General features: G+C 44.9%; 1 protein-coding gene across 1 annotated transcript in view; it reads right to left on the bottom strand.

Annotated features, from left to right (window-relative positions):
• Nucleotides 1-9,233: 9,233 nt before the first annotated feature.
• LOC121439824 (glypican-3-like) overlaps nt 9,234-15,788 on the bottom strand; it is a 41,783-nt gene continuing 35,228 nt past the window's right edge. The window contains exon 2 of the mRNA XM_041640442.1: nt 9,234-9,403. Coding sequence (XP_041496376.1) covers nt 9,234-9,403 — 170 coding nt within the window. The remainder of the gene's footprint in view (nt 9,404-15,788) is intronic.

Raw genomic sequence — 15,788 nt, 5'->3', positions numbered from 1 at the left:
TCCACCATGTAAACTGTGAAACCCAAGTCACACTTCTACTGTACGATGACAGCATAAAACTGAGCGAGCAGGGCTGGCGAGATGTCTCAGTGAGTGAAAGCACTTGCCTCGCAAGCCTAGCCATCTAAGTTGGATTTCTGGGACCCAGAATCAAAGGACAGAACCAACTCTTTGTAGTTGTCCCCTGACTTCCACATAAATGCCAAGACATGCATGCACACACATACACACACACACATGCACACACACACAGAACCTCAAACCAGTTGCATCAAGATATCAGATGACACTCCCTGTAACTGAATTCAAATAGCCTCCACCCTGTCACATGCCCCTCTCCCCCATTTCCTTCCGTCTTGCTAGACCTTTGTTTATGCAGGTTAAAGAAAAAGCTACAGCCCTTCAATTGTGGAGAGACGTGTGACAGCAGTTTCAAGGATACACGCAAAAAGGGTACTTCTCCTTTTCAGTTACTACCCTAGCTAAGACAGAAAAGTGTGGCCAACAACTTCATCTCAAACGCCAAGCCAAGATGGCAAGACGATGATGGGCCTGGAAGAATTTTCAGAGCCAGACCAGAACATGTCCCGCCTCCTGCCGGAAGTGATCCATCTACTCTTCTTTAAGTGAACCATCTACTGCTCTTTATCAAGGATAGTTTGGCTTGGGGACCAGGTGCAGGTTAGTGGTCTCCAAGCCTTTGCTGATAGGCAGCCCAGAATGGGTTACCTCATTCCACAGTGGGAGTTTGCTCTGCCTCCTGGAAGGTTCGGGGGTAGGTCCATGTCTAGACTGATTACAAAAGCCCCAGCAAAACAAAACAAATACCTAAGGTCTTAGCGAAGAGGCAGGAAAGCAAACAGTGCAGGGAGGAGAACAATGCCTCTGTTGTGACAAGAAGCCTTTGGGAGGAGGATGGAATTCCCGCACCCCAGGTCTAATTTGGAAGGGCAACGTTAAATGTCTTGAAGCAGGCCCTGGCTTGAATGCATTCATTTGGAAAGGCAATGTGTTTTGTTAGATAAGGGATTCAGAAAAAAAAATCTGCCACTAGGATCAAAATGAAGATGAGGAGTACCGACTCCGCCTGCCTGGGTGCAGGTTTGCTGGAGCAGGCCTTTCCCCTCGCTCACCAGCGGAGCCATTTGTTATTTCTGCTAGTACAAAGAAATGAGGTGTGTAAAGCCGTCGCCAAGACCCAAGTGCCTTGACTTGGCACTCGCCTTGCTGTGTGGCCTTAAACTAGTCTCTTAATCTTCCCTCAGCCTCGCTTTCCACACCAGAGAGAGACGTGCATGAGCATCGGAAACCTACCTGAGTGAAACCTACCTGAGTGAAACCTACCTGAGTGAAACCTACCTGAGTGGAGATTTCCAACCAAGGAGAGCACAAAGGACCATCTGACTTCTTGTGGTATTGCAAACTGGGGATTCTCGCCTCGAAGGAGAGCAGCAATCCTCATGCCTGCTTGCTCTTAAAAATGTTGTTATAGGGGCTAGACAGATTGCTCAGTGGCTAAGAGTACTTGCTATTCTTGCAGAAGACCCAGGTTTGATCCCCAAAACCCACAGGATGGCACAACCATCCAGTTTCAGGGTATCTGATAGCATTTTCTGGCCTCTGAGGACACCACAAATACATATGGTGAAAAGACATACCTATAGGTAAAGCATCTATACAAACAAAATTAAATTGATTATCAAAGATGTTGTTAATGGGGCTGGCAAAGTAGCCCAGTTGATAGAGCACATGCCAGCATGTACAGAGCTCTGAGTTTGGTCCCCAGCACCTCATTAGCTACCACTTGGGAGGCAGAGGCAGGAGGAGCTAGAACTCAAGTTCACCCTCAACTATATAGAGAGTTCGAGGACAGCCTGACTATGTGAGACCTGCCTCAGAAAGAAAGAGAAACAAAAGAAAACAAACCACCAAAAAAATTCCCTACCAAACATTTCTTACAAAATGAAGCTTCCATTGAGCAGTGGGATACAGTTCATATTCTGAAGTCAATGTAGAACCAGGCAGCAAGAAGGTCAGGCAGTTTCAAGTTACATTTACTTACTCTGTCTGATGTAGAATACTCGAACTGTTCTTTGTTCATTCTCTCAACACGCCTCTCGAACACTCGCTATGTTCCGCTCCCTGGAGATGAGGCGTTTTCCTGAAACCCCGTGACTTCTTTTCTACTTCATCCTCTCTCTACCTCCCTTTCTATTTTGATTATTTTTAAATTATATTTTCCGATTTACTTATTTGTGTGAGGAGAAGCATATGACACAGCATGCATTTGGAGGTCAGAGAACAAGGTGCAGGAGGCAGCTCTCTGCTTCCACCGTCTGTGTTCTAGGGTTTGGACTCAAGTCATTAGTCTCGAAGGGAAGCGCCCTTCCCCACCGAGCTATCACACTGACTCTGATTTTGCTTGTGTTCACGATGTGGGCTACAGGGGACTGAGCTGAAGTCACTGCTGTGTCATCATCGTTGATCTAGACAAATCCCTCCTTCGCGATCCGGAACCAGTTGTGATCTGTGTGAACACAGCTAACTCTTTGGATACTGTGGTAGTTTGAATGTAAGTGGCCCCCATAATCTCATAGAGAGTGGCACTATGAAGAGGCGCGGCTTTGTTGGAGTGGGTAAGGCCTTGTTGGAGGAAGTGTGGCACTGTGGGAGTGAGCTTTGAGGTTTCACATATGCTCAGGATACTGGCAAATATGTCAGCTGGCTTCCTGTTGCCTCCAAGATGTAGGACTCTTGGCTCTAGTACCATGTCTGCCTGCATGTCACCACGCTCCCCACTGCGATTATAATGGACTGAACCTCTGAAATTGTAAGTGAGACACCTTAATTAAATGTTTTCTTTCTAAGAGTTGCTGTGGTAATGAAGCCTCTTTCTAGCAATTAAAACCCTAACTAAGACAGATGCCTGGCCTCCTTAGCAATGCTGTACCCTCAAGGCTTATGCTGGACTTTGATAATAAGCCCACTGTTGCTGGTACCTAGCTGGATGACCCTTCCTAATCACCGACCTTGGGTTCACCAAGGTTGCCCTTTGGGATGAATAAGGCCTCCAGTTGCTTCTGCTGCTTCTAGGTGACTCGCAGCTCCTTGAGCTTCTGAAGGGCCATCTGGTTCAATTTTCTTTCCAGCTTCCTCAGCTGGTAGAAGTAGCTCTTCTGAGAAGAGGCAAGGCGGGCTGCACTAGTAGGTGGCAGCGATGTTCCCAGCCAGGTACCACAAGGGACAGCCCATAGTGGGTTGTACCTCCTCAAGTCAGAGCTGTCTGTAGCCTATGCCAGCACACCGGGGCAGTGCTGCAGACTTGTAACTACGACCGAAGAGCCCGGTCCACTGATGGCTGAGCAGAGCTGTTGCTAGAATCAAGAGCCCGGAAGTCACAGGAATTTTTGTTTTGTTTTGGAGTACCAGAGTTTGAACCCAGAATTCTATCTTCCATGGCATCAACTCTGGTTTATGGGGTGTGGAGGGAGAGTCTTACTGTTAGGCAGGCAGGTCTCCAATGGAGGACTTAGCACCTAGTACGCTTGGTACTTAGAATGCTGAGACTGTAGGCATGTGCCACCACTCCTGGTCATATTATGATTTTATATTTTTCCCTGACATTTATTGTGTGTGTGTGTGTGTGTGTATGCACGCGCACTCGCACACACTCAGAGATTAGAGGACAACCTGAGGGTATGTGTTTCTTTTTCCACAATACAGGTGCCATGGCTCAAACTCAGATGTTCAGGCTCTGCAACAAGCACTTTTCAGCATCCCATACTGTGTGTACCGTGCCTTTATGTTTTCAGGTCTACACACGTTCGTCGCTTCTAATTGCTGCAAATACTTCACATGTGCTTCACTGCACAGGGTAAGTGTGCCTTATCTCAGGAAGGCACCTGGGGTCTTACTTTGCCTCACTATACCCAAGAACACACCCACGAACTATCTTGTGCATAGTTCCCTACAGACTCGTCATGTACTGTTTTGGCTAACTTGCTCTTCACCCCCTCCCCCCGGCAAGGACATTTTCTTTACTTCCCTTATATTTTACAATCTGTACAACTTCTGTCCTTTCTTCTACATCTTCTTTGAGAGTTGAGCCTTACATGTACTGCATTCGGCTGTCCTTTGCACACCACAGTCGTATTGCATAGAGTTTAGATTTTGTTGCAATTCCCTATTTGAATCAGACAGTAGATATGAAATCTGAAAAAGGCAGGGATTAGGACTGTCATAGAGTGTTTTTAGTATGTCACATGGCATATGCACAAAGCATTACTCAAAGTATGTGTATCATAAATACAAACACTTACTAGGGGGCCGGGCAGTAGTGGCGTGTGCCCTTAATCCCAGCACTCAGGAGGCAGAGGCAAGTGGATCTCTGTGAGTTTGAGGCCAGCCTGGTTTACAAGAGCTAGTTCCAGGACAGGCTCAAAAGCTACAGAGAAACCCTGTCTCGAAAAACCAAAAAAACAAAAATAAACTAAAAATAAAAACTCAGCAACAAAAAATAGAAACAAACAAAAAACACCAAAAAAACTCCACGTATTAGGCAGCAACTTCATGCCAGCCCTTTGCTCTATTAAAAATTGAAATTTATTTATTTCTTGTATGCAGGGCATGCATGCCATAGTCAGTGTACACGTAGAGATCCCCGGTTGACTGTCAGGTCTAGATTTTCTCCTTCTACCATGCGGGTCCTGGGGCTTGAGTTCAGGCTGTCAGGCGTGGTGGCAGGCCCTTTACCCACTGAGCCACTGGTGACCTCTGCTCTATTTTCACTGTCTATCTTTCCAAGTTGCTATAAACACATGAAAAGCAGTACGGGTATTTTGTTGGCCCTTTGGCAAACTGAGCAGATTAACTACATCCTAAACAGTGCCATTTCTTTTCAAGAAGCCCCCTTGGGCGACAATGACTGTGTCAGGGAAGGTATTTTCAATTTTTTTCTTGGAACTTTTCTTTGGGGAGAAAAAACAACCAACCTTCCTAACCCACACCACATTCTTTGAATCTTCTGGGGGGTGGGGTGGGGTTGTTTCTTGAAGGCAGATTTGATTTTTGGAACCAGCTAAGAGCAACTTGGCAGCAAAGCTAGTGAATGAGGTGTGCGATCAAGCTGAAGAATATCACTATTGGCTCCAAGCAAGGTGTGAGCTTCAAGAAACAAGACTGATTGCTTGTATGGCACATAACGCAGCTCGGCAGTGCTTCCAAAAGAAGAATTCCAAACATGTTGAGGCCTTGGCAAGAAAAAGAATTTCTCTATTACTAAGTACCATCACCACCACTAAATTCAGTGTGCGCGCATGTGCACAAACACACACACACACACACACACACACACACACACACACACACGAGGTGGGGAGGGAGGGAGAATACTATCTGGTATATCATGTAGGCAAAATAAAATATTTAGACTTTGGTGGGTCTAGTATGATGGCATGCACCACATTTCAGCAGTGGGGAGGCAGAGGCAGAGGCAGATGGATCTCTGTGAGTTCTATGTTGAGATAAACTTTTTGTTCACTGTGTGAAGATATGTCTCTGTTTTACCTCACCTACCTAAGCACCTTCTGATTGGTTTAATAAAGAGCTGAATGGCCAATAGCTAGGCAGGAGAGGATACACTTGACTTCCCGGCAAAGATGGGGATTCTGAGAAAGAATCTGAGGCAGGAGATTCACTAGCTGGATGCCGAGGAAGTCAGACGTACAGTAATGAGAAGTAATGAGCCATGTGGCATAATGAAGATTAATATAAACAGGTTAATTTAAGTTTTAAAATCTAGTTGGGAACAAGCCTAAGCTAGGCTAAGCTTTCATAATTAATAAAAAGTCTCTGAGTTGTTATTTGGGAGCTGGCATTCCAAAGAAAGCCCTGTTATAGTTCTAGTCTAGCCTTTTCTACATAGGCTCACCAAAGTTACATAGGGAGACAAATTCTCTCTCTCTCTCAAAAAAGAAACAAGTAAGCAAATGAACAAGCAAACAAACCATCAAAATAAACACAAATCATACAAGTATGAGATATAAGAGACTTACAAGCTATCTTGGTAGTTAAGCTGGCCACATGATCATTTGTCCAGTGTGGTATGAGGGACCAGGGTATAGCTCACTCGGTAGAGTGCCTGGTATGTATGAGGTCCAGCATTACATGAAACAGGTATAATGGCACATGTCTCTAATCCCAGAACTCTGGGAGTCAGGGTAGCAGGAGAAGTAGAAGTTTAAGGTCATCCTGTATTACATGTTGTGTTTTAGGCTAGCCTAAAAGAAATCCTGCCTTAAAGTCAAAGTATACAGCTGCTAAGCAAGCCTCTGCATCCTGGACCTCTGTAGAAACATAATGGCTTCTCTTCTACTTGCTTAGGCTATACCTATACCACTGGTTCAGCCAATAGCTGAACAGTTCTCCAGAACTACTGAGCCATTTCAGCATGGAAAAGGAAGATGTTTATGGGGTTTACAAGACAAGGGTGGAAAAGCAAAGAGCTGAGAAGAGGCACAGTTATTGTTGTAGGACAATTGTGAAAAGCCATATTACCTCGAATCACATGATCTTTATAGAAGGGTCAGATTAATGGGCTGACATAATACGAAGGGAGATGTAGATCTACCTAATAAGGATTGGGTCACATTCTAGAGTCGCATGTTAATAGAATCTCAAATGTGTGAATGTACATCTATAGAGAGAAAGGGGAGAGTGACTGACTGAAAAATCAAATGCTTAACACTCGGAGCTGAGGTTTGTGCTAGGTGGTAGAACATTTGCCCAGCATGTGCAAGGAGCTGAGTTAATCTCAAGCATATGCCCCGTTCCCAATTAACAGTGGACACCCATGGGCGTTTCACTCAGCTTTCCATTAGTATAGCAAATTACCTCAGATAAGACTTATGAATAAAAAGACTCATTGCGTTCATAGTTTCAAGGCCTGATTGATCTCTTTATTGGTCATGTTGCTGAAATAGACAATTTCCTTTGCCTAACTCTCAGAGTGGAGAATTTAAAACCACATTCTTGTGGGAGCAAAATGTGGTTTCGCAGTCACTTATTATTACTATTATTATCATTAGCCACATTAAGTGGAGCCCTTTCTGTGGAATGACAGGAAATTTGTAGATGGTAACTGGGGTTAAGGCCTTCTTCTGGTCTGGCATTGCTAGCAAATCAGGCTCGAAGTGTAAGGAATGGACCTTCTCAGGATTTGGTTTTCATAAATCCAAGACCAAAGGGTCTTTACAAACCTCATTCAAATTTAGAAACAAGAATAGCCTCATCTTCTATCTTCAAAACAAAGATAGTGTTTTTGCTTTTTGTGTCTCACCAACCACTATGAATCATGTAAGTTATGTTAGGAAATAAAACTAAAACCAACAACAGAACAAAAAAACTAAACTTGATAAGTCCTAAATTTCCACTTTGTATTTGTAGGCATTTCTGCCCCCCCAAAAAAACCCAGTGGAATATTGGAAAGTTATGGTCCTCAGGAGGCCAACAAAAGAGTATTAGTGACAGCAGGGGTGGGGGAGGTACAAGGAATGCTAAGCTGTGATAAACTGTACCTTCTACTTCCCCTGTGGCGATTTCCTACTATTGGACTGAAGCTGGAGCTTCTGTAGGGGACCATTCCCTGGCTTCAAAGAGGGTTGACCATCTTCTCCCTGCACCTCACCGTGGCTCTCTGTATTGACATTACCTGGTGGGAAGGCCAGGTCTACAGAGCATTGCATACATGAGGAAAATGGCAAATCGCTTATTCCTGGAGCTCCTCCACAGCAGGAAGACAATCTAAGTAAAATGGCAACCGACACAAGTGTTTGAGATGCTGGATGTGCACGGAATGGAATGAAGTCAAAATCCCGGGCCTGTGACTCCCAGAAGGTCAGTGTTAGAATCAGTGTGAGGGCAAAGGTAGGGATCAAGGGCTATGGCACTCTCTAGAATCTGCTGCCTTACCAGTCACTCAATAGCTTCACAAAATCAAGGTTGAAGTGTCCGTTGGAGAAGCCACCTGAGGTGGAGGGTTCGAAAAGCTGCTAGTAAATCAGAGGCTTGCTGATGACAGCTTTTACAATGTGACCCAGGACATCTGTTACCCTGCCACGCTGCAGTCCTTGAAGAGAGACATGGCCTAAGACGACAGGAGAGAGCTGAGGGAATTCTTTGTTTGCACTACTTGGGTTCACCTCTCAAGCTTAGAGAAGGGGGATATTGGTTTTAGTGTTCATATGTAGCCTATGCAGAAGCTTTTCTATTTGAAATTTGTGTGTGTACATGTATATGCATGCTGGTGTGTGTGCGCGTGCGCTGATGCATGTGAAGGCCAGAGGGGAGCTTTAGGCTCCTCAGTATTTTATACCTTTCCTTTTGAGACTGCATTTCTCACTAGCCTGGAGCTCATTGAGCAGTTTAGGGTGACTGCCTAGCAGGCCCAGGGTTCTGCCTGTCTCTGCTCCCACAGAGCCGAGATCGCAAGCACACGGCACCACATCTTGCTCTCTGCACGTGAGTTCTGGGGATTGAACTCAATTCCTCATGCTTTTAATGCAAGCGCACTACCAACAGAGGTGTCTCTTCAGTCCAGAAGGGAAATCAGCAAAGAGAGGCCACAGTGGACCTCTTTTGAGCCACCTTTTGTCTCACAGATAGGACAACCCAGCCGAAGGCTTCTCAGTGGAGACTGAGCATGCGATTGATGCCCGCTGAGAATGGGTGATTTAATGCTTGAGGTTAGCCTTGGTGCTCGCCCAGACGGTCTAAGGACCTTTTGGATTCTAGTGAGATTACACTGACTAGAAAGCAAGATGACAGAAAAAGTTTGGGTGAAGGGAGGAGAAGCGTATGACTCTTTTATAAAAAGGACCCAATGCCATTTTATTTGAACGTTTATTTTTTTTTTCAAAGAAATCCATGCAGAGAAAGAGAGAAGAGGGAAACATGACAACCATGTTCTAGCAGTCAAATGTAAGAAAATAATTTGGCACAACTTGAAGGTTTTTTTTTCTTTTCAAAGAGACAATCTATCCTACCACTAAAATTTACCTTCCTCATAAAGATGCCATTTGATTTTCGAAAACATAACACATGGTCAATCTCCTACTTAATGGCGGGAGGAGGCACAGAAGACAAAAAAAAAGAAAAAAAAAGAAGGTGGCTCCCTTTATATAGGAGGACCACAGGGTGCTGCTGCAGGGCAGCACAGGCACTGGGCAACTGGCAAGTCAGTGCACCAGGAAAAAAAACGATGCCGCGTAAACGGCCACACTGATCAGAATTTTCAGTGGGGACAGCATATTCCCCACGCTGTGAGAGGTGATAATCTCGTTGTCCTTCTGATCTACATGGTCCTTGTTCCCTGGAGTATCGTCCACATCCAGATCATACGCCAGCTCTGTCAAAAGACAAGGAGAATTTGAATTGCAGGATTACAAACGCCACCAGGTCTACATCATTCCCAGCCACCCTCCTCCCCGCCAGGATTTTTCTTTGGTTTGGGAAGGGAGAGCTTCCAGAGGCAGGAAGGAGAAGGTGCTGTTTGGAGGGTGTGGCCTGCAAGGAGATGCCAGAAGGACATCTGCAGAGAGTGCTGCAGAGGGGCATGAGACAGTCAGCCCTTCCCCCTTGGCTTTGGCTCCACCAACACAGCAGGGTGTTCGCTGGCCCTTTGCAACATCCCCCAGGCTGATCTGTACTGTTGAATTGAAGGTCATTTTCATCAGAACTTACATCAACATGTGCTGTGTGGGTGAACATCTCTGTCCTTGTGTGTTAGCGAAGGGAGTGGGGAGAGGCTGGGGATGTAATGTTCTTTCCCTTAGCTCCATATAGCCTACTGATGCTCTTAGCCCAGGAAATTTGGTGAGTTAGTGTTGAAGGACAGGGTAAATTGCTGTTGAAAGTTGTTTTATTTTCCCTAATATTTCCTCTTTTATAGTTTCCTCTCCCATAAAAGCAATAAAACCTCACCGAAAAGTCACATGCATTGAGCAAGCATGTCCATCCAACCTTTGGATGCTGTGACACAATACTGTCACCTACAAAGTTCACACTTGAGACCCTCAATCAAGTTACCCCCTTCCAAAAAAAAGCCACCCCAAACTCTCCGAATGCTTTAATATAAATTTATGATTTTGTGTCGGGCTGCATTGATCTTCAGGTGTATGAGGCTTCTGGCTGGACGTGCCTGAAAACATCAGATATAATTTGTTGCCAAGTGAATTAAGGTTTAGGAGATGCTAATGGAGACGAGTTTCCCATTTTTTGCCTGTTATGTATAAGACAGGTACATGATTCTGGAAAGAAACAGGATGTCTTTCATTTGGCCTAAATGTCCTCTATGAGGCAAAGCTAAACAGACAGAGGTTTCTATGTGAAGTTCAAGATCACCAGCCCAAGGTTTCTTGCACGTTAGCGTCTTCAGATCCAGTCCACTCCCTCGTTTTCCTTGACTCTGTGGCTAATATTTCTATTTCAGTATTTTCTGAAGGTGATGGGAGCGACTCACCCACCAGCCAACTGTCCCATAGCCAGGGGCCACAAAGATCCCTTTGGGGCACTGAGAGGCATACCAACAGGCTCAGAGGAAATGGCTGGGATTCTACTGAATGAAGGCAAGGAGAGGAAGGAAGAGCTCCGATTACAGGCCATGAAAAACCTCAGTAAGTCCCAGGAAGCAAGTGTGTGGACTCAACTCGTCCCAAATATACGCAGAACTGGGTCCAAGACCAGGGTAGCTCTGGGGCAGGCATGGGTTAGTACAGGAAGCAAAATCAAGGAGATCAAAGCCAGTGGCTCTGATTTCACAGGCTGTGACCCCACTTTCCGAAAAGGCTATTGCAATGTATACCAGGTATGATGGGAGAGCCAGTTTTGATGTGTCTAATCTGAAGAAACAAGACATTTTACCTCAAGGTTTCTTTAATTTGCATATATTTGCTCATCAGTGTAGATCAAGTTTTTCTGTGCTTTGGCTTACTAATTATATTTCTCGATGGGTAATAATAGTTTATATTTGCTGTCTTTTAGTGTGATAGCTATTGATATTTTTCCTATTAATTTGAATGATATGTACTATATCGAACCATCTGCTTATATTAACCAAAACAAAGTAGTTTTGATCTTGTAATTTATTATAGTTCTCTTCCATTGCATCTGAAGAAGATGATGACCTAGCTTTAAATATGTATAAATTTGATTCTACCCAACTCCTGGAAAACTGAAACAAGTTTCTTTTGCCTGAGTGCTGATGGTAATTCCAATCTTGTTTTTTGGGGGGAACTCTGTCACTCAGGGAAAGTGATTTAGCAGGCTGTCATCCAGATCCCCCTCAGTACATCCATACAGAGAAAATAAAGGGGGGGGGAGGTCAAAGAGCAACACCCTACTTGAAGACCAGACCTCTTTTTCTGAAAGGTGAACCATGTGGGTGCACAAGGTGGCTGGAGTCAGCTGTCACTTGGCAAGGCTAGCACAGGCTTAGGTCATGATCGCCTTTCACTGAAGCAGAGAGCGCATATGACTGATCTCTTGAAAGCCAAGCCTGGAGTCCCAAGGCAGTTTCTCCACTTAAGCGAGAGGGGTATTTTTAGGGTTGACCCGAATGAGAGGGCTCTTAGCATTGCTTTCACATTCTTCTCTGGATGATGCTCTTGCCCAACATTAAGATGAAACAATATCTATTAATGTTCCCACTTTGCTCCTCCTCTATTAGTTTAGCTCTTCAAATAATCCGCTAACACTAAACAGTCTTGATGGTTGGAGCCGCTACAGCAGGTGCGGCACTTCGGCCCAATCCAGTAGTTTTGAGTCCCTTTCATGCAAGTTTTACTTTACACTTATTTTTTAGTTAGTGCGTGTGACGTGTGTGAGTGGAGACGCATAGGGGGAAGTCAGCAAGCAACTCTCAGGAGTAGCTTCTTTTGTTCATTTGGGTTCTGAGGATGGAACTCAATCTTAGGCAGCAAGCATGTTCTCAGCCTGCTAATCATTTTCCTTGGATCTTATACTTGGAAATGGTAACAATGACCTCTATTTAAATTACCGAATGCCCATGCTTACCAAACAATGTGCTATATTATTTACACATACTATCTCATTGACTTTAACTTTCCCCACAACCTTATAAAGTAGGTATTGAAACTCCCATTTTACAAGCGAGGAAACTCAAGTTCAGAGTAGTGCTTTTGGCCTATATTTCCTCAGTTGGTAACCAATAGCTTTAGTATCTGAATCCAGGCTCTGACTAGGAACCTCTTATGAAGCCATAGTGCTGCTTCTTTAAAAGGTTTTGTGTGTGTGTGTGTGTGTGTGTGTGTGTGTGTGTGTGTGTGATGGAGAGGGAGAGAGAGAGGCAGGGAGAGAGGGAGAGAGCTGGGGGGGAGGACTTCTTTTTGTAATAGCCTTGGCTGTCCTACAACTTGCTTTGTAGACCAGGTTGGCCTCAGACTCACAGAGAATTCACCTGCCTCTGCCTCCCGGTTTTAAAAAATAATTTATCTATTTTCATTTTATGTGCATTGGTGTTTTGCCTGCATGCATGCATGGTGTGAGGGTGTCAGATCTTGGAGTTTCTGACAGTTGTTAGATGTCATGTGGGGGCTGGGAACTGAACCCCACTCCTCCAGAAGAGCAGTCAGTGCTCTCTTAACTGCTGAGCCATCTCTCCAGACGCATCATACTGCTTCTTGAACAATTCTGCATAACGGACACGCTACAGGGCTGAGTAGTACTAGATTCCCATTACAAAAACCCAAACCTCAATTACTGAATGTATATTATAAAAGGGAACTTCTAAAGCATGGGAAAAAAAACATTGTTTCTACCTCAAGTTCACACATACTTGATTAAGAAACCTTGGTACGCTTTGTAGCATAGTGCAGATTTCTTGATTTGGGGATCTGACATGGAGATTATCAGTTTTGTTTCCCAAGAAATGATTAATGACAGTTAAGGCGATTAGATCCCAGGCACAAATCTAGGCCACCAAATGGCCTCTCAGAATCTTCTTATCTAAGTTATGGCTAGCGACTGCCTGAGGCTCTCCATTCAGAAGTCTATCACTCAGTCCCTCAGTCCCCTGCCTGTTGAGTTACTGTCCAGAAGCCTAGCAAAGCCACACTCTAGGCCAGGGCCAACACAATGAGGATTAGCGCTAAGGAGGGAGCCAAGAACAATGAGAGAGTATTGTGGGAGACAGGGAAAATAGGATTTTGGTTAAAGATAAATAGGGACATTTCTAGATGGAGAAAATAGAATCCAGTTTCATCCAGCCAACAAGGCTAGGCTATGCGTGATGTCCCAAGGAGTAAGCAGAAGTCTGAGAAAAGATTTAGCTACTCCTTCAAGGAAGCCCAAACCAAGACATCTAAGTAGACAAACCTAGTAGACATCACTCTGGAAACAGGGCTCATACAAAGGCATTGGCAAATTACCAAGGGGACAGATAAAAGCCTCAAACACAAGTATCTGGGATGATTACTTAAGCCAGTTTGGCTTTCTACATCAAGAAGCACGATGACGACTCCAGTAGGGCTCACTGAAGTGGTTTTTCTAGATGGGTCACTTTAAGAAAAATGACCAAGAACTGAGGCAGTGGATTTTCAATAGGAGCAAGGGGCTGCTATGGTATAAGGGGATGTAGCAGTGGAGAACTGTAAGGCAAGAAGGACAAATTGGGGCCAAAATATGCGGGCTAGGAATGTTAAAAGCGTTGTGAAGGCAACAGGGGAGACGGCCTGAGGGTTTCTAAGAAAGGACGCTGCACAATCTGACCTGGTTTTATCAGTGTGAAGCACAGCCCTAAGCCAGATAGACGCAGACATCTTGTCCTGAAGAAGCAAAAAGCCTGTGGGAACAGAAGCTGGGGATCTGTGAGTAGCACATACAGGGAAAAAAAACTAAAAAGAAGCTAAATCTATACCAAATTAAATAAGTCGTTTTTTGCTATTAACTAGATATATAACACCACAAATGATTTTATTTGAAATCACTCATATTTTTTAATGATTTCCAGACTACATTATCATCATGTTACTGTTATGTGTGTATTTTGAAAGGGACATAAATTGCTTCTATCTTGGAGGGATTCTTCTGTGAGAACCTTTTGAGCCAGCGAGGAGATTTTTTTTTTCCCCAAGCTACGGCAAAAAGTCTGTTTCTATTTGTAATCAGTTTAACTATGCCCAGGGGGTAGACCCAACTATCTGTACTAATTACACATCAGCTCTGACTCTCATTTCGCCTTCATGGCCTTTGTGCTGTAGATTAGGTGATCCATTTAAAACAACAGTCAGTCATTAGGGGCAGCCTGTTGTTTGTGTTGGAAAGCTCCTCTGCACTGGGCAAAGCTCTAAGAGGAGAGCCCTCCATTCCCGGTTATTAAAAAAATCTCCTCCTGGGATCCCCAAGGAGTCTTTAGCATTCCCAGGGGACTGGAACTGGAGATTCAAGGCCTGGCTTGGTCCCAGCCTTCCTCCTTCACCTCTGACAAGTCATTTCCTTCTGCGCTTCAGTTGCCCATCTGGCAAATCAGGGTGCTGAACTGATGACCCCCACATTTCCTTTGAGTTTTATTTCACTCTAAGACTCTTGGGACCGGGAAAAGGGGCATAGTCTGCTGCAGGCTGTAGCCCTCCCTTTCCTCACAATAGCCAAGGTGGTCTTTTCCAACAGATCCTCCCCATGCTGCATGGCCAATCAGTACTTTCCCTTGGGATATTTCTCTAGCAGTCATCGGCTACTGAATTCTCTTGTTTCTTGACTTCCTATCTTGGGTGAGAGACCCTGGCAATAAACAAATCCATGGTGCACTTCCTTGGTTTTTTTCTAACCCATGGTGGTGGTTCTAACCCTCACCAGAGCCACTGCCCATAAGGCTTTGGGAGAAAAGTTGCCAGATCTGAGGGAGGGTCCTCCAAGCCGGCCTGCGCAGGCCACGAAGGAGGAGGATTCGGCAGCCAGTGAGATCATCTTGGGTCTTTTTTGTAGCCTCTGAGGGCCTGAGTATATCACAACAAGCTCATCCTCTGAGTAAACGGGTATCGAGAAGTTGCTATAGGAGCTTCGCTTTCTTTTTTACGGTGTACGGCCACTCTGATTGCCCTCAAAACAGCATGGGGGGAGGCTACAGCTAAGTTGTACAATGCTCCATTGTCACAGTGCTCGCCTCAAATGTCCAAGGCCTTGGGTTCAATCTTCAGCACTGTATAAACTGGGCACAGTGGCCAATAATGCCGGTCATATCAGCACTGGGGAGGCGGAAGCAGGAAGATCAGAAGTTCAAGGTGATCCTTGGCGGAAGAGGCTGTCTTAAAATTAAAAATGGCAGGGAAGAGGATGCTACTGCTAAGCCAAGCATGGGGGTTTCTTCCTTGCCAAGCCTGTTCCAGCAGATGGCTTCAATCTGGCCCTAATATAGCAACAGAACAACACTACCATCCATCCCCGTGTTTTCCATTTACTGCGTACAGTTAAGACTTGAATATGTGAAACCTCAGGACATTGCCTGGCATACCCCAGAGGATAAAACTGGGGGCAATCTCCAAGGAAACGGCACTCATTGCAACACTGCTCAATTTGCTGCCCATTCACATGGACATCCTGGGGCTCTGCCATTGGTTTCTGATTCCCAAACAGATCTTGGTTGCCTTGTCTTCGGAACCACAACAAAAGCCCCCTTCCTGCCACAGTAACCCCACCTCCTTTATGAGTACTTGGACTTGAAAGCCGAAGCAAGCGAAGTCATGCTCTCTGGAGGTCTGCGTTTTCTTTTTCATAGT

The sequence above is a fragment of the Microtus oregoni genome, unplaced genomic scaffold, assembly GCF_018167655.1.
Source record: "Microtus oregoni isolate MIOR12 unplaced genomic scaffold, Mior012 000063F_ref0000156, whole genome shotgun sequence".
NCBI classification, from domain to species: domain Eukaryota; kingdom Metazoa; phylum Chordata; class Mammalia; order Rodentia; family Cricetidae; genus Microtus; species Microtus oregoni.
The sequence above is the reverse complement of the archived record's forward strand: the minus strand, read 5'-3'. Positions and strand labels throughout refer to the sequence as shown.